The sequence below is a fragment of the Lissotriton vulgaris genome, unplaced genomic scaffold (assembly GCF_964263255.1).
Source record: "Lissotriton vulgaris unplaced genomic scaffold, aLisVul1.2 SCAFFOLD_622, whole genome shotgun sequence".
NCBI lineage: Eukaryota > Metazoa > Chordata > Amphibia > Caudata > Salamandridae > Lissotriton > Lissotriton vulgaris.
This window is the reverse complement of record NW_028246711.1, coordinates 126,360-151,983: the sequence shown is the minus strand read 5'-3', so window position 1 is coordinate 151,983 and position 25,624 is coordinate 126,360. Positions and strand designations below refer to the sequence as shown.

The 25,624-nt window shown below is 47.4% G+C and overlaps 1 protein-coding gene across 1 annotated transcript in view; it reads right to left on the bottom strand.

Annotated features, from left to right (window-relative positions):
- The window catches only part of LOC147665773 (solute carrier family 12 member 6-like), a 164,512-nt gene that overhangs the window by 19,683 nt on the left and 119,205 nt on the right, over window positions 1-25,624 (bottom strand). Inside the window, exon 7 of the mRNA XM_086949490.1 lies at window positions 4,872-5,005. Within this exon, the coding sequence (XP_086805616.1) occupies window positions 4,872-5,005 (134 nt within the window). The remainder of the gene's footprint in view (window positions 1-4,871; window positions 5,006-25,624) is intronic.

Below are 25,624 nucleotides of genomic sequence, written 5' to 3'. Positions count from 1 at the left end.
GTGTGAGGTATCTAACTGCATGTTTCATGTTGTAGGGCCTCTCTGACATAGGTTCCCTCTTGGGCCGGGTCACTCACGTGACATCAGAGAGAGTCCCAGACCCTATGTTTTCCTGATTTTTATGGGAAGGAGGGGCCCACGACAAAGGCTGGCAATCTGTGTTTGGCAAAGGCTGGTAGCAAAAGCCTCCAAACAACAGTACAACCAAAAAAAACAGCTCCTAGGCTAATGTACAGAGTCTTGATTTAATATATTGCAAATGAGATTTCTGATATTGGTATGACTCCAAGTGTATGACTTAGACATGAGTAGCACGCAGTCTTTGAAAGTAGGCGCTTGGGTACCCCACATTGGGGGGGTGAGGGTGACTACGTGCTATACAAATACTACAGTGCAATGCGAAATCCCATATGCAAATGGCATAATTATTTTTAGAATTTAACATCTTCTGATTGCATGCTCTCAAAAGGCCTCCTCTGTATTCCTAAAACTATGCATCCCTATAGCTTTTACCGAGGGGCAGCGGTAGTATGTCACATCCTGCTGGCTGACACTGCCAGAGCGGGTGGTTTGGTTGCGAGAATCATGCTGCAGCTCGGTCTACAATGCTACTGTTTCCATATGACCAGCCTGTCCACCAGTGCTCTCCTTTATTTATGATCAGCGGCATTCAATTATAATTTCCGAGCCGGCAGAGGACAGCCAGCAACCTGGACCAAAGTCTAAGACCAAGGCAGATTTCCGCAGGGTGTGTGGCTTGCGGCCTGAGTACACAGCTGCATTGTTGCAGTGTGACTCGCTGACGGGCCAATCTGACTAAAGATCCGTAAGTAGACAGTGTTTTTACCAGTTGCCAGCCCTGAGTTTTTGTAATTGTTAATACAAATGTACTGAGAGGGCAGTGTCTGGAATCTGAGGTCCTTGTGCTGGTGCTGGGTCCCTTACCATCATCTTTGCCTGCAGTGTCGGCCCGGATCCAACAGCAGCTCCAGAGCTGAGCCGGAGGTCACTGTCAGAAGCGCCTGTAGCTCAGTGTCAGGCTGCCTGCAGCAGCTGATGTGATCTGGTGCCTGCTGCTGGGCAGGTAGGGGCACCGCTCACCGATTGGGGTCGGCCACCCAGCTCAGGTAATGATGTTTATTGGGATTGAGGCTCCTAAACTAGTCTTTACATAATGAAATACAGCCCTTTATCTGTGCGTGCCTCAGCCTCACTCTCCTTTGTAATTTCTAATATTTTAATGTTTCCCCGTGTCTTCATTGCTTGATTTTCCTCACGAGAAATTGTCAGTCATAGTCCTTGAAATGTCACTCATAATTGCACTGAAATTATGAAACTGTCACACATGGGAATCTTAAACCTTGGCAGCTATGCCCCTCCCGCTCCGGCCTCTCTTCCCCTGCTCGGATCCGCCGCCCTCTTCCTCTCCGAGCCTCTGTCTGACAGGCGCCTGCTCCCTTTCTCTTCAGCGTCTGTATTCATATTAATTGCAGCGCACACGGAATGCAATTAATATGAATACTACCTCAATGGCCCTCAATCAGCCCCGCATCTGTGCACTGTTAAGAAAAGAAAAAACAGTGTTGAACATCGCGTGTGCTAAAGCACACGTCGTGTTTGAAACTCAGTTTTTCTTTTCTTAACAGTGCACAGATGCGGGGCTGATTGAGGGCCATTGAGGTAGTATTCATATTAATTGCATTCCGTGTGCGCTGCAATTAATATGAACACTAACTCAATGGCCCTCAATCAGCCCCGCAGCGGTGCACTGACAGGAAAGGAATCGTGCAAGTGCTAGGGCCATTTGCACGTGAACGCGAACAGAAAATGACGGGTTTTCGCGCCGCTCGCACGTTAATAGCGGCGGCGCGAACAGTCTCAGAATGTGCGCGCTAAATAATGAGCACTGCGTGCTTGGGGTGCCTTCAATGCGCGCGAGCGCAGGCGCGCAGGTTATTGGGAACAGTGGTGATAACCTACGCTATATGATGCCATACCTCTTCCTCTGGCCCCACGAAAGAGCATCTTGAACTCAAGAGTCCTCTGCAATTTAGCCGTCTCTGTGTCAGTCTTTATTACGTGGAGGGGGAAACAACCTTTACAATGCTGTCATTACATCGCAACATCCTTTACATCGCATGTCATTACAACGCAGCCTTTACATTGCATGTCACTACAACGCATGTCATTACAATGCATGTTACAACACAGGCATTACATCACAAGTCATTACAACGCATACCATTACAACGCATAGTACCCTAACACTAACCGACACTTATCCTACTGTTGCAGTCTGCCCTCCTTGTACAGAGGCGCTGAGATCGGAATTGAGGAGTTCTTTGATCTTCGTTGGGCTGCCTGTGTAATTACTGAGACTGGCTTTGGATGGCCAGTTAGACAAGCCAGGGCATCCTCTTGGGCTTTATATTTCTTGTCAATGCGTGGAAGAACCGCCATGACTGTGGCTGGATTTTTCATTATTTCTAAGCCCTCTTCCCAAATATAGCTGGCAATAGAAAGGCTCCTTCAAATCATACAAAATTGGCCGTCTGCTTGTTGGGAATAGGGAGTGCGAATCTTTTAGCTGTCCCTTTTTAACACATTATGAAAACTCCCAATATTTTCAGCTGGCGAGCCCATTCAGGTGGGTGATGGAGATGATGGCATAGGGATAAGGTACTCATCCCATTCTGTGTGGGCGTTGCAAAGCTCTACTTCCTCTCGCTCATCTTCAGCGGTATCTAGATCATGGAGTATGGCTGTCTGTGCTGTATGCTTTACTGAGATAGGCAATGTTGTAGTTCTTTGTACTGGAGTGGATGGTTGAGCAGCGCGTGATCTGGTAGGGGTGGATGCCTGTGGCATATTAGTTGTTGTATTTGGAAATAGCTTCTTATAGTCTGAAAGTAAGAACTTCAAGTCAGAAACCAGAGAGCCAGGTAGAAAAACCATGTCCTCCTGGAAGGCTGCTGATACTGGTCATGGGAAGAAAAATAGTGCTGTTTATATCCTTCATCGCAGGCCTCCTGTTCTTCTTGGCATTTTACATGCAACTCAGAGGGACTGCTTGTGACCCCATAGGGCCAGTCATCATCCGAGTTTCCAGCCTCCAAGAGATGAGCTTTAATTAGAATTGTGACTTTCCTTGGAGAGATGTTTTCTGGGGTTAAAACCTGGTTCTTTGATGTTTTGCCATTTTTTCTATTGTTGGTGGTGTCACTAACATCTTATTTGCTGTTGGCGGTGAAGTCATCGCTGGTATCACAGTCATCGGCAGGGTTATCATAGTTGGCAGAGGAGCTGTGTACAGTGTCGTCGACAATGAGATCAGGGAAATCTTCAGCATGGACAGTCTAATCATACATAGATGCAGTCGACAACAATGTCGTCATCAAGAAGGAGAAAGTGGTGGACAACGTAGTTATTGTAGTTGTCGCCGTCAATGATGATACTGGTTTAGTCATCAGCGTTTAATCCGCGAGCCCCAATTCTGCAATGCTATCATAGACACAGTGTACCCTAGTTCTAAAGAGTTCGGATTGTTATTGGCAAGGATAGCTACAAGTAACCATCAAGTCTAACGTTGAGAGCTCACGCCCGATCTTCAGTACAGACCACAGACCATCTCTCATGGACACATGCTTTATACCCATATATCTCCCCACATCAGCGATGTAGCCTACTGAACTGACAGATAGGATGTACACTGGGATGTGGCTATAACTGTCGCAATGACATGCCACCAGCATGATGTTTAATTCCTGTGATTGCTGATTTATGTGTACTGTATTTTTACAATCAAATGCTAATAAAAAAGGTTTTTCAAAAAAATATGTTTTAGTCGTCAGCGCTTGCTGAAGATCTGCCGGAAGGCAGAGCTGAAAAAGGCTTTTTGAATGAGTGACTGGTCCTAGGAGGTGGACTAGGCGGCTCGGAGGATGACCTTTTGACCTTTTCCGAAAAGGCAGAAGGTTCTTTTCTCTCCTTTTTGAAGACAACTTAGATTTGTGAGGAGATTTTGAAGGACTGTGGCCTTTGCAAGACCCATGAGCAGTCTTTTTTGAGGAGGGTCGGGAATGGGGTGATCTCGCCTTCAATCTTCAAGAGGACGAAGAGTCCTCACTAGCAGATTCCGAAACTGCCTCTTTTCTCGTTTATATATATATATATATAGTGTGACCCTTGGGTCATCTCTTGAAAGGCGTCCGTTCCATAACCTTGAGAGAGTCGTCATTTTCTGAAGGGAGGCTGGAGCATGCAGTGGCCCAAAGTGCCCAGAGGGCCCTGAGGCCTAGACACTGGTGGATGAAGGAACGGCAGATGGAATAGATGTGCAAGTAGAGAATGAGCATCAAGGATGGAAGTCAGCAGACTTAAGGCAATGATAGGAACCAACAAACTCGTTGAGACCGGCAGCTCACTGGACCACGTTCAAATCAGATGGCGGACAAAAGCAATCTAACAATGGAGTAGGTGACTGATGTTAAAAGTGCACGTGGCCCTATTTGTTTGCTCCAATGATACCCTAACAGCAAGTCATCTGGATTTACTTTGGCACTACTTTGTGCCCACTGCATGGAGAAAGGTTTGCAGGCACATTTTGATATTTCAGTAAGCAGTAAGCAGAGAATCTGTGTGAAGGGTAACAATCAAAACCGGTCATTTCAGTATGGGTGGTGGAATTCTGGAAATTTTCCTGTGTATCTAGCACTCCAATTTGTTTTCTTATGAGTTTACTTTGTTCTAGAAAGTAAAACAAACCATTATGGATTTTACTGGGGCGACTGGCAGACAGAATCCAAAAGAAATAAAGTGAATGAAAGAATTAACTAATCTGAAAACTGGAATAAAAACCTGAAAAAGGATACAATTCTCATCACCGTCGGGGTTCTTGGGAGGCCCAGGCATATTCAGCAGGACCAGTTTGGCGTCGTGCGACTTATTGACAATAACTTCATTCAATTTGACCGCAGTGTGCATGCGCCTCACATTTGACTGGTCTCTGAACACGAGACGGAGAAATAAAGGACAGGTTAGGTTATACAACTTGAAATATACATTACCACATCTGTGCAAATTCACTTGTACAATGAATTTGATGAATTTCATTCTTTGCTACTGCATCAAGACCCTACTGTAACAGAATAATTTTTTGTGGGGCACAACAGAGCCTGCTCTAACTCTCCATTTTAGCTTCACCTTTTAGCATGACATCTTTTTCTGATGGTGACTTTTTACATGTTTTACACTTATACTATAATGTACTGAGAAGCTATTCTACATTTAGTTTGTGGTGTACTAAGCATTATTATCATGTTGTTCGTACACTCTGCCAAGGCTAGGCACATGGAACGTGATGCCCTTGTATTTGTTTTGCGGGTTGGAGACAGCTCTAACGAACAAGTTACTTACCTTCGGTAACGCTTTTTCTGGTAGATACAGTATCTACCTGTGGATTCCTCACCTTGTGAATATCCCCCTGCGTCAGCAAACGTTCGGAAAACTCTTTTGTAGCACGCCGGCGTGGACAAGTCACAGGAGCACGGCATCGCGCGCGACTCCGGCTGACGTCACAGACTCCTTATTAGACCTACGTCGGCGTGATGACATCAGTTCCGCCCTTTTTTCTGTGCCTTCGAGGCACCCGGACGGACCAATGACAGCAGATATACATACATACAGTGTACATACAATTCAAAACTGCACACACAGTGCGTAGCAAAGGTATTAAAAACCCAATATATACATCAAAATACATAAACTCAGGTATAACAGAGTGGACAACGGGGAGGCGGGTGGGTCAGTGAGGAATCCACAGGCAGATACTGTATCAATCAGAAAAAGCGTTACCGAAGGTAAGTAACTTGTTCTTCTGATAGATACATCTGCCAGTGGATTCCTCACCTTGTGAATAGAGTCCCACAGCAGTCCCCAAGCCCGGAGGAGGGTGTCCACTCTCTTATACCAAGAAATCTTGAAGGACAGAGCGCGCAAAGTGGCCGTCCCGCCTCACCTCGGTATCCAAGCAGTAATGCTTTGCGAAAGTGTGGAGGGAGCCCCAAGTTGCGACTCTGCAAATATCCTCAACAGGTACACCCCTAGATAAAGCAGAAGTAGCAGACTTTGCTCTAGTAGAGTGAGCTCCTATACCCTCAGGAGGGTCCTTACACGCCAGGGAGTAGCAGATCTTGATGCATAATATTATCCATCTTGATAGAGTGCGCTTGTGCACAGATCTTCCTTTCCTGCAGCCAGCAAATCCAACGAACAGCTGGTCATCCAACCTGAACTCCCTTGTCCTGTCCAGGTAGAAGCTCACCGCCCTCTTAGGGTCCAAGCGATGAAGCCTCTCCTCCTCCTTGGAACGGTGAGGGGGAGGATAAATGGTAGGGGGGGTAATGGACTGTCCTAAATTGAACAGAGTAATCACCTTAGGCAGAAAAGCAGCCCTGGTCCTAAGAACCATTCTATCAGCATGAATGGTCAAGAACGGGGGCTTTGAGCTAAGAGCTTGAAGCTCACTTACCCTCCTTGCCGAGGTAATTGCGACTAGGAAGACCGTTTTAAAAGATAACAGTCTCCACGGACATGAGTGTAAAAGTTCAAAAGGAGAACCCATCAAGAATTTAAGAACAAGATTCAAGTCCCATTGAGGTACAATAAAAGGTGTAGGAGGAAATTTATTGGTAAGGCCCTTAATGAAACGTAAAACAATTGGAGATTTAAACAAAGAGGGCTGGTCCGGCAAATAAAGGAAAGCCGATAAGGCTGACAAATAACCTTTAATAGTTGCCACTGCAAAACCCTGCTGGGCCACGAAAAGTGCAAATTGTAGAATATTGGACAAACGAGCCCTTAAAGGGTCAACGGACTTCTCCCCACACCAATCAACAAATTTAGACCACTTATAAGAATAGATGGACTTGGTGGAATCACGCCTGGCTGATAAGATGACATCCACCACATCGTGAGGAAGAGAAAATGAACTCAGGTTGCCCCGTTCAATCTCCAGGCATGAAGGTGTAAGGTCTGGAGGTGGGGGTGCCCCTCCATCTGGGAGAGGAGGTCTGCCCTGTGAGGGAGACGGAGCGGTGAGCATGAGGAGAGGTGGAGAAGATCTGTGTACCACACCCTTCTTGGCTAATCCGGGGCGATCAATATAACTTGGGCCCGGTCTTGGCGAATTTTCCTCAGAACCCGAGGAATTAAGGGTATGGGAGGAAACGCGTAAAGGAGTTGCGAGTACTACTCAACTGAAACGCGTCACCCAGAGCTCCTTGCATCGGAAACTGGAGGCTGCAGAATGACGGCCGGGGAGCATTCTCGTGAGTGGCAAACAGGTCCACCTGAGGAGTGGTCGGCCGAGAACTGCCGACTGAGACTGTCTGCACGTACGTTCAGAACCCCGGCCAGATGACTTGCCATCAGACAAATCTGATGATCCTGAACCCAGGACCAGAGACGCAGAGCCTCTCTGCAGAGACACCACGACCCTACTCCTCCTTGCTTGTTGACATACCACATCGCGGTGGTGTTGTCCGTCAGGACTTGAACCGACCAACCGCGAAGGGAAGGGAGGAAGGCCTTGAGTGCCAAACGTATGGCCCGCAATTCCAGAAGGTTGATGTGAAGCAACCTTTCCTCTGGAGACCAAAGACCCTTGACCTCCAGGTCCCCCAGATGAGCTCCCCACCCTAGAGTGGATGCATCCGTTATCACTGTGGCCACCGCTGGAGGAAGTTGGAAAGGCTTTCCTTGAGACAGATTGCCTTCCACGCCCCACCAGGACAGATCCGCCGCAGTCTCTCTGGAGATCCTCACTGACTCCCTGAGATCTCCGTTGTGCTGATACCACTGCCTGCGGAGGCACCACTGGAGTGCCCTCATGTGCCAGCGTGCATGGTTGACCAACAGAATGCAAGAAGCCATCAGACCGAGCAGACGAAGGACCTTCAGGCCTGGAACAACCGCTCCATAGTGAAATAAAGGTATCATTTCCTGTATGTCGCGAATCCTTTGAGGAGGAGGGAATGCACAACACACAGTAGTGTCCAGTACCGCACCTATGAACAGGTTGCACTGGGAGGGCAACAGGTGAGATTTGGGTACATTTATCGAAAAACCCAACCAGTGCAACAACTGAGTTGTCTCTTGCAAATGATGGAGCACCTTCTCCGGCGACTCTGCTTTGATCAGCCAGTCGTCCAGATAGGGGAACACTGGAATCCCCGACCTTCTGAGATGCGCTGCCACCACAGCCATCACCTTGGTGAAGACTCGAGGAGCAGTAGTAAGTCCAAACAGAAGGACCGCAAACTGGTAATGCTGCGATCCCACCGGTAAACGGAGATACTTCCTGTGCAACTTCAGGATCGGAATGTGAAAATACGCATCCTGCAAGTCGATCGACACCATCCAGTCTTCTTCCATCAGCGCCTGAAGAACCTGCGCAAGAGTGAGCATCTTGAACCTCTCCTGTTTGAGATAGAGGTTCAAAACCCTGAGGTCCAGGAGTCTGCCATCCTTCTTGGGGATCAGGAAATACCGGGAGTAGCATCCCTGACCCCTTTCCTGCTACGGAACCACCTCTATCGCACCCTTTCTGAAAAGTGCCAGGACTTCTTCCTGCAAGAGAAGCAGGTGGTCCTCCGAAAAATAACCCTGGCAAGGAGGGTAATTGGGGGGAAATTCCCGAAAGTGAAGAGCATACCCATTCTCTACGAGATTGAGAACCCAAAGATCTGATGTAACCGATTCCCAATCTCGTAGAAAATTGGTAAGCGGACCCCCTACAGGACCCGCATGATGGTGGATCTAGGGCTGCTTTGCTGTTGTAGGTGGGGGGTGGGTATTAGAGGAGGAAGCTGAGGAAGAGGAGGTTTGACGACCACGGGCACGACCACTTTGTCTACCTCTATAGGACTTGTACAAAAGATTCTGCTGCTGTTGGCTCTGCTTATAGGCACGAAAAGTGGACCTTCCAAAACCCCAGCATTTATTGGTGGAAGAGCCTCTAATCTGTAAGCCCAAAGACCTTGCAGTCGCCCTGCTATCTTTGAACCTTTCTAAGGCAGAGTCGGCCTTCTTTCCAAAAAGGCCAGTGCCATCAAAAGGCAAATCCAAAAGAGCAGCCTGGACATCAGCTGAGAGATCTCGGACGATTTTAACCAAGCGGCCCTTCTAGTGGCGACTGAAGAACCCATTATCCTAGCCACATAGTCCGCCATATCCATGCCACTCTGAATCACCTGGCGAGCCGCAGCCTGAGTGTCAGAAACCACCTCATTGAAGTGCTTTCTATCCTCCTCCGGAAGCTTAGATGATAACTGCTTTACTGTGTCCATCAAAGCATGTACATATCTGCCCAGCAGACAAGTAGCATTTGTCGATTTCAGGGCCATGCTACTTGATGAGAACATCTTCTTTGCATTCTCATCCAACCTCTGAGTCCTTATCCCCTGGAACCGGGGGAAAGGCACCTGGCGACCTCTTTGAACAAGCCGCCTGAAAAAACAGACTCTCTGGCGAAGGATGAGATGTCAAGAACTCAGTTTCACCAGGTGCCACCCTATAATGTCTCCCCACTGTTCTAGACACCGCAGGAGCAGTCAGAGGCTTTTTCAAAGCTTCCAATATTGGCTCAGTAAGAGGCTCAGTGAACGGAAGAGTCGGCTCAACAACAGATGAAGGTGAATGTAGAACCTTAGTAAGGATGTTAGATTTAAACTCTACCGAAGGCAAAGTTAAGTTCAACAGATCTGCAGCCTTTTTAATAACAACGGTGTAAGGAGCCGCATTTTTAGAGGGTGCATCAGAAACTGCAGGCAATCCCCATTCAGGAGAAAATTCCAAATCACTTGCACTATGCAGATCCTCAAAATAATCTTCCTGATCCTGAAGTTCGCCTTCTTCTACTTCTAGATCCTTATATTCCTTCTCTTCCATGAGACGCTGAGCTTTACGTCTCGACCACTCCAACCAAACCGAAGTCGTCTGATCCGGTAACGACTCCGATGGCGCGAGGGCCGGCGTCTAGTGAGGAGCTGGACCAGCCTGAGGATGGGAAGCTGGAACCAGCGTCTAATCTCGATTCCGATCCCGAGATCGCTCCGGAGCTGGCGAAGCCGTGTGCGGAGTCGATGACCTCGGCGGCGCCGAACCAAGCCAAGGTGGATATGGCGTCGGCATAAATGGCAGGAAAGGTGCCGGAGCATAAGCTTGAGGGACACCCAAGTTGTACGACAATAGACCCATGGGACCAGCCGGCGCACCAGTGGGGTACATTGCTCTCGCATATACGCCATACAAAGCGTTCAGGAAATGCGAGGGGTCCTGTCCAGGTCCAGGAAACGGAGGGTACGTACCCACTGGCTGCTCCAGAGGAGGCTGCACTGGAATCGTATCTTCATGACCCTCCTGTTCCTCTGGATGATGCACCGGAGTCGCCGAAGCCTAAGGATCCTCAGTCTTCTTCCTCATGCTCAGAAGACTGACACGGATCCAGAGACTGATTTGGTTCCAGAGATGGCCCTCGGAACTGAAAGGGCGAGTCTTCACCTTCAGGCTCACGAGATGGTGATGGAGACAAAAAGTCTTTATGATGCTTACGAGATGAAGACCTCGTCTACGAATCTGACTCCTTGCCGGAAAGATGTCTCGAGCTATGCTTCTTCCTCTTATGTTTTTTCTTTGAGGAACCCGAAGCATGACCCGAAGCCGACTTCGACGCCGACTCCGATCGGGACCTCGACCTTGAGCATCTGGATCTTGACCTCGATGACCTCTTGGCATCCTTTCCCTTTACCTTGACCAGAAGAAGTTTAGCCTCTCGTTCACGCAGAGCCTTCGGGTTCATTTTGGAACAGGATCGACAGCCTCCGACATCATGGTCCGAGCCCAGACACCACAAGCAATCACTATGAGGATCGGTTATAGACATCGTATGGCACACGATCCGCACTGCTTAAAGCCTGTCTTCTTCGACGACATCTCCGGCGAAGAACAACAGCTCGAAAAGGATAGGGAAACACACAAATAGCGACAAAGTTACTATCCGCAACTCAAGAGATCCCAAGAAACTGTTAGCGCGACGACTGGGGAAAAAAGGGAACTGATGACATCACGCCGACGTAGGTCTAATAAAGAGTCGGTGATGTCAGCCGGAGTCGCGCATGAAGCTGTGCTCCTGTGACGTCGTCCACGCCGGCGTGCTACAAAAGAATTTTCCGAACGTTTGCTGACACGGGGATATTCACAAGGTGAGGAATCCACTGGCAGATGTATCTATCAGAAACTCCATACACAGAATCGTATCAGCTCTGCCCCTTTGACACAGTGAAATTCGAACAGTGACTATAATATGTAAAACAGCTTCTGTAGCACATTTTGCAGAGCAGCACCTCTGCTGAGATTGTCCTGGAAAGCGACGCACTGTGGCTGAGATGCAGTCCTGCTGGCCCTGGCCTCTATTCTGCAAAGGACAAAATTATGTTCTACATAGGCTTAGTTGGCTACCTGATGCATCACACTAGAGAATGGGGGCTAGGCTATCCCAAGGGATCTGGCTGCGGGCACTCTCGCTATGCTCCAGTTAGTATAGGCAGTGTTAGGTAGGAGTATAATCTTATAATCATATCATCACATGATAATGTTATCATGGTTGAACTGTTGATTTTTTTCACTATTCTTGTATTGCTGCTTACAATGCTTTGCTTCTCCTGCCTAATAATTGTAGCACACTCTTTTTATACAAGAATACGATATTTCAATAAATGGTTGAAAAGCCAATTCGTATGTTTTGAAAAAAAAAATGTTTTTTTCTTAAATTGCATAACAGTCCAGGATTATATGAGACATTATACAGACGTATACAAATCGACTAAGAATACTGTGCGTATCTGCGATGTGTTACAGGAGTATAATTACAATACACGGTAATGCATACATGCACCAATTCGTATCTTTCTTGTGTTTACCTTGGGCATGCAAAAGTAAACAACGAAAAGGTAGAACTGTTTTGACAATTTCCCTGGGGAATAAGGAGTAGTCATGTTTGAGGTTGCTGATACCATCTGGTACCCTAGTACGGTTAGGTGTTCAGATAGCTAAGAATTAATCAAACATTTCCTATGTGTGAAGCGAATATCCATATTCTGATGTTCAGGTTGTTCAGATACACAATCTTATTTAATTAAAAGGAACTGTACAACAAATTGCACTGTTGTGTACTATGTGTAGCTCGCTGTGTCCACACATCACCCCAAGTCTCTCTACTTTGTATACGCAAACTATGCTTCTTCTATCTCTTCCCTATGTCTCAAAGAGTAGTATACCTGGCAAGGGCTATTAGTTTTCGGTTAACACAGCAATACAGGAAATTGTCTACCTCGAAATGGATTGGTCCATAATTGACAAAGCTGTTTGGACTTTCTATAGTTTGTGTTCTTGAATTAAAGAACAAGTTACTTACTGTCTGTAATGCCTTAGCTGCAGATTCCTCACCTTTGCATTTTCCCCATGCGTCAAACTGGACCTTGAAAATGTTCTTACACAGTACTCCTATCACTGATTAGCAGCGCACGGTGTCCGCACGAAAAGTCACTTGTGCAATACCCATATAGGTGCCCACCCCAGCACGCTAAAATCAGTTCCTTTTTGCGACTTTTAACGCCAGAAACGCAAAGCCACGAAGAACACTGACCAATGGTGTGGAAAACAAGGGATTTGAAAGGGGAATAATCCTGACCCTAGAATCAGCTCACAGACTGGGGAGGATGGGTGGGGCTACAAAGAAAGTGTGGCTAGATGTAGAGTCTACCAGATAAGGCGTTACCGAAGTTAAGTAACTTGTTCATCTGATCGAGACTTCTAGCAGCAGATTCCTCACTTGGAATAGGTGCCCAAGCAATACCACCCCAGAGGTGGGTTTGTGAAATAGATTTTAGATTTAAAAGTTTTGATGACCGAACGGGCAAGGTGCCCATCCGGACGGACCCGATTGTCCAGGCAGTAGTGTTTGATGGACATGTACAACGAGGTCCACGTTGCTGCCTGGCAGATGTACAGGACTGGAACTCCACATGTTAACTTAGTGGTTGTAGCTTTTGCTCTAGTGCAATGAGCTTGCAACCCCTCAGGGGGTTGAGTTTTAGCCAATGTGTTGCAGAGCTTAATGCCGAACATGACTCAACGAGATATGGTCCATTTCTGCATGTCCATTTCCTTCTTCGCTCTGACATATCCCAACAAAGAGTTGGTCATCCACCTGGACATCTTTTGTGCGTTCAAGATAGAAAAACAACGCTCTTTTTGGGTCCAGATGGTGAAGTGGCTCCTCTTCTTTGGAGGGATGTGGAGAGGGTAAAAAAGTAGGCAAGGTGATGGATTGGTTTAAATGAAATAGATTTTTTTTAAAAATATTTTTGAGAGAGACCCCTTAAAACCAGGGGAATAGGGTACTGTTACACAGTGTAGTCACGTTTTCCCTTGGCTAAGTTCAATAGATACTGAAGCCCAAATACTAGTCTTGGACACAAGCAAGTAGGAGTTCAATCATAAGCATGGCAACATTCTTTGTATAAAAGTATATAGTATTTATATTAAACAATGATCAATTCAGGGCCACATGGACAAACACTTCATAAAAATAGAGTTAAAGAGGACTCTATGCATAAATTATAAAAACATCACCACATAATTGTATTAAAAATCATGAATGAAACATGTATGAACAACATTAATCAAACAATTTATCAAAGGAAGACCTGCTCAAGTTCAATAAAGACATAAAGAAAAGATATTTGGGGGAGAGAAACAAAACAAACACAGACATTCACAATTTGTCATTTAATATTGCACATTAAATGTCCGCATTTGACTCAAACCCAGACCCGGCTTGTTCTCGATGTTCTTGGGGCAAGTTCGGTAGTTTAATTGTGCACTAGTATGCGTCGACGCGTTTCGATGGTCTTTTTAGATGAATGCCATCTTTATCAAGACTTGTAAATCTTGTTTATTGCTCTCCTACAATGGCACTGGATGGTTGCCTTTGTACATAGATCCTTAAATCATATTTCTTGTGAGTTTTGCAGCTTTTAGCATCTTATTTTGATGGATAGTACTGGTAGATGGACTTGGTCTGAAAATTATATCTCCTTCGATATTTATCGACAGCCAAATATTCTTGGTCTTGAATCAGGAGATATGGAGGCATAAATACGGTAACACCTCAATTGTTGTTGTCCTAAGCTTGGTACTTCCGTTCCTCTCTGCTTGCTGTTCGCTGTATCGTAGGGTTCCCCCTCTTACTTAATGTCCTATTTGTAACAGGTAAAGAGTCTTGGGATCGGGTGGTTTTAACAGTGAAGGGCGCCGTGTTCCCTCGCCGGGTTTCACGGACGTTCCTGTCGCTCTGTTTCTCCTTGCGTCCCACCCGTCCGTATCACGTCCGTCCTGCTCGCAGTCTTCCGAGAAAGTACTGATTTTAAATGAAATAGAGTAACTACTTTCAGTAGAAAAAAGGCCCTAGTGCGCAGAACAGGTTTGTTTGGATAGATGCTCAGATATGGAGGCTTTGATGGTAAAGCCTGAAATTCACTGACCCTCCGGGCTGATGTTATTGCCACAAGGAAGGTCATTTTGATGGTAGGAAGTGTGACTGTGAGGGGACAATTATTTAGCGCGCACATGAGAAAAGTGAGCACAAGGTTACGGTCAGACTGAGGAATGATGAAGGGTGAAGGAGGAAACATGTGTTGTAACCCTTTCAAGAATCTGTTAACAACAGGGAATTTGAAGAGGGTTGGCTGATCAGGCAGCAACGGGAAGGCTGAAATAGCAGAGAGATAGCCCTTAAGAGTGCCCAGAGCAGAGCCTTGATGGGCGAGAGAGAGAGAGAATAAAGAGTAGGACCTGCGCGAGGGGAGCAGAAAGGGTATCAATCTGTTTCTCTGCACACCATGCCACAAATATGTTCCAACTGCAGGTGTATACAGTCTTGGCAGAGGGACACCTGGCTTCCAAGATAAAGTTACAGACTTCAGGTGTACGGTCCAAAGCTGTCAAATGTTGCCGCTCAATCTTCACGCATTCAGGCGGAGCGCTGGCAGGTTCAGGTGGAGAACCCTCCCCTGCTGATACGACACAAGATCCTCCCAATGGGGCAGCCTGATCGGAGGACTGATGGCCATGCACCACAGCTCAGGATACTGCACTCTCCTAGCCCAGTCCGAAGCTACAAGGATGACATGGGCGGTGTTGTTTCCATCTTCTAGAGAACTCTGCAGTGGTATGTGCGGAAAAGCGTACAGGAGGCCTGAGCTTCATTTGAGACAAAAAGGCATCTCCGAGCAAGAGGCGCCTTGGAAACTCGAGTGCGCCGAACTGCAGACATTGCACGTTATCTGCGGTGGCAAACTGATCTAACTAAGGCTCTCCCCACTGCTGAAATAGACCTTGCACCACCTCTGAATGGAGACACCATTCGTGATCCACTAGGCATCTTTGGCTGAATTTATCTGCGTTCAGAGAACCCCGCAGGTGTTGAATCACCAGGGCCTCTTGATAAAGGGTCCACGCCCCACCGCTTTTATTGTTGGAGTACCACATGGAGGTGGTGTTGTCCGTGCACACCTGTACTAGCCTTCCCATGATGGAGGGTAAAAAGGCTTTCAATGCCAGCCGGATTGCCTGACGCTCCAGAAGGTTGATGTGGAGCTCGGATTCCACCGGGGACCAGAGGCATCTGATCTCCACCTCTTCCAGATGGCTGCCCCATCCTAGGACTGTCACTACTGTTAGATCTAGTTCGGGAAGGGAGACCCAATCATTGTTTGTTACTCACCACTGAAGGTCTTTTGCAGTTCCCTTCGAGATCTGGACCATTTTGGAGATATTCCCCTGCTGCTGCTCCCACTGGGACTTCAGGTTCCACTGTAGAGCTGGCATGTGCCAGCAGGCATATGTCACAAGCAGGATACAGTTGGCCATGAGGTCCAGCAGCCTCAAAGTCTGTCTCACCAAAATCCAGCATAGGGGTTGAAACATTGGTATCATAGCCTGAATATCCTCTACTTGTCATTTGGGAGGATAAGCCCAAACTGCTCTGTGTCTACAACATCTCTGATGAAAGGGAGCGTCTGAGAGGGAGCCAGGTGTGACTTCAGCATGTTGATAGTGAACTCCAGCAAGTGCAGGAGGTCAGCTGTAGCCTGGAGGTGGGAGACAACAGCCTGGGGCAAGCCTGCCTTCAACAGCCAGTCGTCGAGCTAGGAGAAGACTAGCACCCCTGCTTTCTGGAGATGAGCTGCAACCACCGCCATCACCTTGGTGATCATCAGAAGGGGGCTGGTAAGGCCATAGGGAAGCACCGTAAACTGGAAGTTCGCATGGCCTACAGTGAACCGCAGGTAACGTCTGTTGGCAGACAGGATGGGAATGTGGAAGTAAGCATTCTGCAGGTCCAATGCTACCATGCAGTCTCCCGGGTCCAGGGCAGACTGGACTTGAACGACCGTGAGCATTTTGAATTTCTCCTTCTTGAGGAAGAGGGTGAGAGGGCGCAGATCTAGTAAATTTAAGGAAAACAAAGGTCCTAAGCATAAAGGAAATTTTGCAATAATATTATATAGACCACAATAGGCTACTATATATTTCTCTCCCTTGTCCAGCCAGACAGGGAATTTAGTAATCAAATGAATTATTAAGGGTTAAGATACGATTAGCAACAAGGCATTTCATTACAGTAAGGAACAGTCCTGTACCGTACAGAAAAAGAATAGGAAAGAAGGTAGTAGAGGGTAAAGTGTTTCAGGCAAGGGAAGTGAGCAATAAGGACACTGTTTCAAATCAAAATTATCAGTGTTTCCTGGAGTAACACATACATACAGTAATGTACATTGGGTAAACGTATGTCTACTCAAAGGAGTCGACGTTTCAATCCCGTGCTCAAGTTATATAGGGATCATCTTCAGGACTTTAAGAATTATTTTGCCTGATTTAAAAATTATATACGCCTGTTGGGAAGGAAACAGGAGAGAAGAAAAAGACAACAGCATTTAGGTCAATTTCCGAAAAAGTAATGAGGGACATCAGCTTAGCCGTCTTTAGCATTGTATAAACAATCTTTCGGAACCGCAGTGGTGAAGTGTTGCCTGCTGGCGTGGACATTAAATAAAATAAAATAAAAACATTTAAATAGCATTGGTGTTCGGTGCACTGGTGGTAATGAAGTGACTAGCTGGCTCCTCTGTGAATGTGGCGAGGAGACCAGTGTGCACGTGTACCGGGAGTGGGACAAGATTCAATGAGAGTTAAACCTCCAGCGGATCCAGAACACCTCAGCAAGACTCATCCTCGACATCCCCCGACATAGCCACATCTCCGGACACCTGAGAGACCTGCACTGGCTCCCGGTCAACAAGAGAATCACCTTCCGTCTCCTCACCCAGGCACACAAAGCCCTACACAACCAAGGCCCAAGATACCTCAACAGCCGCCTCAACTTCTACACTCCCACACGTCAGCTTCGATCGACCAGCCATGCCCTCGCCGCCGACCCCCGCATCCGAAGAGTCAACACAGGAGGAAGGGCCTTCTCCTACCTGGCCGCCAAGACTTGGAACTCCCTCCCGACCCACCTCCGCCTGACCCAAGACCACCTCGCCTTCAGGAAGCAACTCAAGACCGGGCTGTTCGAGCAGTAGCGGATCCCCCCTCCCCAAGCGCCTTGAGACCCTCCGAGTGAGTAGTGCGCTATATAAATGCCTGATTGATTGATTGATAAACCATGCAGCCATGGTGTAACATTTTCCTTCGAATTACAGGCTTAAGGAGCACGGGATGTCGTAGGGTTGCGCGTTTGGGAGTGGGTATTGCCAAGTGCATACTGTCTGTGGCTTTCCTCCGCTGAGGGTGATAAGGAGTAACTGAAGAGAGGATATGCGCTAATTGATGAATTCCAGTTGGAACTTGTGGGCACAGACCTTAGGGCGCGGATGTTGTGGATGAAAAATGGGGTTGTAATACTTGTGCAGGGAAGCTATTAAGAGGGTGATTTGGAGAAGCGAAACATACCGTGGGCTTAGCGAGGTGAAAGCCTTTCGGCGATTTATAGGCTCGGGTGTCGGGACAACCAGGAGCTATTCATCTGTTGGTGTGTCCATTGTGAGTTGCAGACTCGGTTGAGTCTTGGCGCGCGGGATTTGTGGATGCTGTGAGGGAGGAAGCAAGGGTTGATTACAGTGCGGGGACGCTTTTGTGGTGGAGGCTAATAAGGCGCAGGAAATTACCGTGGGCTCAATAGATGTGAGGCGCATTCAGGATGTCCGTTGTGGCTTAGAATGGGATCAATGTGGGCTGGATGGCCGTCGTTGCAACGCGGTCGGTTCAATCCCGGATCCGCGGAGGAAAGGGTTGAACGGTGATTAAAATAGAACATAGGGGAACGTCCATCCGGCAAACCAGTGAATTGGGAACTTACGGAGGTTTGAGAGATGTCTGGATGCAGTCGGGCGGCTGTGCCTGTCTGATTGCGAGCATCGATGGGAATGACAGACATCTTGATAAGGAAACCAAGAGGTCACATGACATGAGCCTCGGTGGGGCCCAGTGTGACTTCAGTCTAGTATAGCCGCCATCTTAGAACGGTGCACAGATAATCTTGCCGTGTAGATACAGAAGTGACACAATAGTGATTTTAAAAAACACATTAGGCGCAAGTGTTAGTGATATTAACATTACTAGCATTTGGGTGCAGATGCCTTTTGGTTTTTGAACCTAATGAATTGGATTGAGAAGGTGTGGTTCCCTGTTGGTGTAAGTGGCAACCGTAGTCACATAACTGGTGAGGGGGTGCTCAGGGCGTCGCAGGTGACAAGGAAAACGTGTGAGATTACATTAGAGACATTTCAGATGTTATAATGACTGAGTCCATTTGTTCGTTGTACTGTTCAGGGGCGCTTTAGTTCAGATTAACCAGTGTCTTTCAGAGGTATCCTGCTACAGAAGTGTTGTCCAGTCCTCACTTCTGTTCAGCCCTGTGTGGATAGTATTAAATTGAATTATGGTCTTCAATTCCTCTCGATTCAGGAGTTGGCCCAGGTTGCCTCCTCTTTGTGGCAGCTTGACCACTTTTAGAATTGTCTATTTGATGTCATCAGCGGTATGGTTCAGTTCTGAGAAATGTTCAACAAGGGGAGCATTTGGCGTCCCGCATCTGATGCGACTCCTGTGTTGGCATATGCGGGTCTTTGCTGTTTGAGTGGTTTGGCCCACATACATTTTAGGGCAAGGGCAAAGTATTGCGCAAATGACATTACTCCTGTTACAGTTGGTAAAGCTTTTCATTTCAACAGTGACACCATTGTGACAAAAATTGCGAGCCTCAATCGTGAAATCACATACATTACAGCAGCCAAACTTAACGTGCTCCAAGATTGGTGGTAGTCCCCAGTTGGATTCGATGGTTGCCTTTGCAGAGGGGATAGGTAGGGCTGCTCTGACCAAGTGGTCGTTTAGGTTCTTGCTTTTCCGGAAAGCAAAAAGCGGTCTTTCTAAGTTTATTGGACCTGCGTTTATCGTTGGCCAATGCTTGAGGATAGATTTTCGAATTTTATTCGACACAGGGAAGAAGGTGGTTACACAGGCTATCCTCTCTGTCTTGTCACGTGTCTTTGGTGTAAGGAGAACCTCGCGTGGGCAGTACCAGGCTCTTTTGGATGCATTTTTTACTAGTCTTCTAGGGTAGCCACATGTTTTAGTTTATTAGCCATGATGTTAGCTTCCCTGAAGTAGTCTGCCTTGGATGAGCAATTACGCCTTATCCTCAGAAATTGGGAGTATGGCAGTGAGTCTTTCAAAGCCCTGGGGTGGTTGCCATCATAGCTTAGAAGAGTGTTTCGTTCTGTGGGCTTCCTATATAGGCGTGTTAGCAGTTCACCTTCATTATGAAAGATCGTCAAGTCCAGGAAGGCTATTTGTATTTTATCATGGGCAAGGGAGAAGTTGAGGTCTGCGCAGTTGTTATTTAACCAGTGGAGAAACAAATGCAGTGTAGCAATATTGAGGTTCCAGATCAGGAAAATGTTGTCTATATAGCGACGCCAAAGTGCTATCCCTGGAAGGAATAAATTGCCATCCGACAGGATAGAGCCAGTTTCAAGTGCATCCATGAACAGGATAGCCAGGTTGGGAGCAAAAATTGCCCCCATGGAAGTGCCCTTTATTTGTTGGTAATATACATTATCAAAAATGAAGTCGTTTCTAGAGAGACATAGCTCAAGCAACTGGAGGATGAAGAGTGTTGGGACCCTATGAGGACGGGGACGTGAGTCAAGGGTTTTCTAGATAACCAGAAGAGCCGCTGTCTGGGGGATGTTTGTGTAGAGCGACTCTACGTCCATGGTGCAGAGTGTGTTAACTGCAGGGTCATAGGGATAGTGTTCTACCAAGTTAATCATTGCCATGCTGTCCCTTATGTAGCAGGCTGTAGATGGTACGAAGTCTTTTATGAAGAAATCCACATAGGCTCCAAGTGGTTCTAGAATTGAGCCACAGGCGGAGACTATAGGTCTCCCCGGGGGTTTGTCAATATTCTTATGAACCTTCGGGAGGGTGTATATGACTGGAAGGCAGGGACTTTTTACATTGAGGAAGCAATGTTCCTTTTTGCTCAAGTAGCCCTCGGCGCGAGCATCCGTTGTTAGTTTAAGTATGATATCTTGGATATCTTTAGTAGGATTGCCGGGTAATCTTTGGTAATGATCCGTATTACCAAGTTGGCGTTGAATTTCTCTTTTATAGGAATTGATGTCCTGGAGGACAATCCCACTACCCTTGTCTGCACTCTTTATTACAAGTAAACGGTTCGTTTTTAACGTGCTTATGGCATCTTTCTCATCACGTGAGATGTTGTAAGGAATGTATAGTTTCTTCTTCTTTAAGTCGCATAGATCTTTTTGGACTAGTTTTTCAAATGTTATGATTTCAGATGGAATCATGCTGGCAGTTGGGAGAAATGTGGACGGGGGCGAAATGGTGTGTTTGAATTAATTGAGGTGGATGGATGCAGTTGGAAGAAGGCCTTGAGGCGGATTAGTCTGAAGAATCTTAATAGTTCAGTCTGCAACTCCATATAGTTCAGACGGACGGTGGGTACAAAGGATAAGCCTTTTTTGAGGAGTTCTACTTCTGAGTCCTGCAGTATGTGCTTGGATAAGTTGAAAATTGGAATTATTTTAGATGGGGGTATTCCAATTTTCAACTTATCCAAGCACATACTGCAGGACTCAGAAGTAGAACTCCTCAAAAAAGGCTTATCCTTTGTACCCACCGTCCGTCCGAACTACATGGAGTTGCAGACTGAACTATTAAGATTCTTCAGACTAATCCGCCTCAAGGCCTTCTTTCAACTGCATCCACCCACCTCAATTAATTCCAACACACCATTTCGCCCCCGTCCACATTTCTCCCAACTGCCAGCATGATTCCATCTGAAATCATAACATTTGAAAACTAGTCCAAAAAGATCTATGCGACTTAGAGAAGAAGAAACTATACATTTCTTACAACATCTCACGTGATGAGAAAGATGCCATAAGCACGTTAAAAACTAACCCTTCACTTGTAATAAAGAGTGCAGACAAGGGCGGTGGGATTGTCCTCCAGGACATCAATTCCTATAAAAGTGAAATTCAATGCCAACTTGGTAATACGGATCATTACCAAAGATTACCCGGAAATCCTACTAAAGGTATCCAAGATATCATACTTAAACTAACAACGGATGTTCGTGCCGAGGGCTACTTGAGCAAAAAGGAACATTGCTTCCTCAATGTAAAAAGCCCACGCCTTCCAGTCATATACACCCTCCCGAAGGTTCATAAGAATATTGACAAACACCCGGGGAGACCTATAGTCTCCGCCTGTGGCTCAATTCTAGAACCACTTGGAGCCTATGTGGATTTCTTCATAAAAGACTTCGTACCATCTACAGCCTGCTACGTAAGGGATAGCATGGCAATGATTAACTTGGTAGAACACTATCCCTATGACCCTGCAGTTAACACACTCTGCACCATGGACGTAGAGTCGCTCTACACAAACATCCCCCAGACAGCGGCTCTTCTGGTTATCCAGAAAACCCTTGACTCACGTCCCCGTCCTCATAGGGTCCCAACACTCTTCATCCTCCAGTTGCTTGAGCTATGTCTCTCTAGAAACTACTTCATTTTTGATAATGTATATTACCAACAAATAAAGGGCACTTCCATGGGGGCAATTTTTGCTCCCAACCTGGCTATCCTGTTCATGGATGCACTTGAAACTGGCTCTATTCTGTCGGATGGCAATCCATTCCTTCCAGGGATAGCACTTTGGCGTCGCTATATAGACTACATTTTCCTGATCTGGAACCTCGATATTGCTACACTGCATTTGTTTATCCACTGGTTAAATAACAACTGCGCAGACCTCAACTTCACCCTTGCCCATGATAAAATACAAATAGCCTTCCTGGACTTGACGATCTTTCATAATGAAGGTGAACTGCTAACACGCCTATATAGGAAGCCCACAGAACGAAACACTCTTCTAAGCTATGATAGCAACCACCCCAGGGCTTTGAAAGACTCACTGCCATAATCCCAATTTCTGAGGATAAGGCGTAATTGCTCATCCAAGGCAGACTACTTCAGGGAAGCTAACAGCCTGGCCAATAAATTAAAAACACGCGGCTACCCTAGAAGACTAGTAAAAAATGCATCCAAAAGAGCCTGGTACTGCCCACACGAGGTTCTCCTTACACCAAAGACACTTAACAAGACAGAGGATAGCCTGTGTAACCACCTTCTCCCCTGTGTCGAATACAATTCGAAAATCTATCCTCAAGGATTGGCCAACGATAAACGCAGGTCCAATAAACTTAGAAAGACCGCTTTTTGCTTTCAGGAAAAGCAAGAACCTAAAAGACCACTTGGTCAGAGCAGCCCTACCTATCCCCTCTGCAAAGGCAACCATCGAATCCAACTGGGGACTACCACCAATCTTGGGGCACGTTAAATGTGGCTGCTGAAATGTATGTGATTTCACGATTGAGGCTCGCAATTTTTGTCACAATGGTGTCACTGTTTGTTAGAACTGGCTATTTCTGGTAGGCTAAGGCTGACACCAAAGCCAGGCAGAAACCACCATTCTAGTCAGGGCAAGGGAGTCACACACCAAGATAACCCCTGCTCACCCCCTGGTAGCTTGGCACGAGCAGTAAGGCTAAACTCGGAGGCAATGTGTAAAGCATTTGCGCCAGCACACAACAGCAACAACATACTAGGCACACCACAAAAGGAACTCCACACAAGGTTATTATAAAATAACTTTTGTATTGTAAAAACACATCAGATAAAATCACACACAATACATGGTGCCAACTGGCACGGGCAATATTCACAAGGGATTATGTACAGGACAGGGCCAAATGAGCCACTGTCAGAATCAGAAATAGCACTTTTAGAATAAAAAAATAATAAAGAATAAAAATCATAGTAGCACAAATTAGCAACTATGGCACACAACCAGTAACCACTGGTAACAGGAACCAGGACCTCACTAGGACCGCATGTACTAAAAAGAACAACCACTTAAGTATAAAATACATTTAGGGGTATAAACAAGAACACATTACCCATGATGCATGAAACGCATTCAGAGGAGTAATAAAGGAAAACACATGATGCCTAAAAACATTCAGAGGTGTACAGACAAGGGAAATACATGATGCATAAACCTACACATTCAGCGGTGTTAAGAACAAAGGACATGATGCATCACAAACACATTCAGAGGTGCAGCGCTAGGAGACACATGACGCCTAAAACCTTCAGAGGTGCAGCGCAGGGAAAGAAAGACACATGATGCATAAAAACATTCAGAGGTGTCCCAACACAACTCAATAGCGCAAAAAACACACAGTAGGCAATTACCATCCTAAACATAGCAGGTAACCACATTGCGCAAAACTCACATTAGCAATTACTATTAAAAACATAGAAATCACATTGCGCAGAAATCACATACCAGCCCCCATCTAATAAAGGGACTAAAAGAGCCCTGTGTCCAGAATGTCAGGGGGCGCTGCCATGCAGCGCCAGTCAGGGGTGCGCCACTGGCGCAAAACCTAAACGTAGCAGGTGCCCACTACTTGCTGGGCACATGGGAACAATCACAAGGTCCTAAACGTTGCAGCTGGCACTGATTGCTGCGCAGCTGTAGCAGGCCTGGCACCACTGTGCCACCTCTGTCCCACACAGGGACTCTCTCTCCAATTACGCCTAAACGGTGCAGCTGCCCACTAATTGCTGGGCAGCTGGAAATCAACAAAAACTGCGACTGGGGCTGTCACTAGCCCCTAGAACCAGAGCTGCGCCAACTGGGAGCCACACAGGCTCTGGACACCACACAGGTCCCAAACGTTGGAGCCACACAGGCTCTTAAAACACTCGTGTCCCCTAAGGCCACGGACTCTGTGCAACGCTGGGGCGGTCCACTGCCTGCCGGGACCGCCCTGTCTCCCACCAACATCTTGGGGCTTCGCACTGGCTCAGCTCCTCAGGGAGCCCTTGAGGCTCTGAAAGTACCTCCTGAGCCCTTCGTGGGCTAAACATAGCCAACTGCCCCCACGAGCCTCAGAGACTCGTCAACGTGGTGGGGCGGCCCACTACCATCCGGGGCAGCCCTGATTCAGCGCCTCCAAGCCGGCACCAAAACAATCCACAGGCTCCCTCGTGAAGCCGAACAGCACTGCCCCCCGCACTACCCGGCCCAGCCCTAACTTACCGGGCCTTGGGCGGGGCTTCTCCCCATCGAGGGACTCCTCAGGGGCAGCATGCGGGGCTCCTCTTCCTTCACAGGAGCCTCGCTGGGACATCGCCGCACTGCCTCTTCTGCCAGCGGCGGTAGCGCATGGCGGGGCTCTCCCTCCTCATGGGAGCCCCGCCTTCACAAAAGCGCCCGCGTCGCCGTTCACCCGGTCCCCCATCTTGGGACCGGGACTCAAGGTGGAGCCTTCGTGGCTCCGAGGCAGCTTGTCTCCTCTCTCGCTGCAGGGCTCCCTCTGGAAAACACGGGAGCCCTGTTCACCGTCCGCCATGCTTCTTCTTCCCCCGGGCTGCGGGGCGGGACTTCCGGCCGGTCGCGCCAGGATTGGCCGGCCGGCCGGCCAACCACTCCCAGGTCGCTGCGGGCAGCGCAGCGGCCCCGCTTAGGCAGGCAGGGGGGGAATCACTTCACCGAGGGTTGGGCTCCCTCGAGGTGAATTTAGAAAGTTAAGACTAGCAGCATGGCTGCGGGCCAAATGCCGGGTGGGCACCGGCTTCAACGAATAAAAGCGCTCCCCAAGCACTTAAAGGAAATTTAAAGCGCTCCATGCGCTAAAATAGCAAGTCAAGCGCTTCTGCAGGAAAATGCAGCTTCTCCATACTGCAAAGGTCCCAGAGATTCACAGGGGGCAAAGCAAAGTCCCCCCATCAGCCCAGGCAAGGCAGAGGGGTCCCCCAGGAGTCCTCCAGGCATCCAGGAGCTGGGCAGGGCCCAGGGATTCCCCTGGGCCCAAGCAGCAGCACGCCCCTGGTAA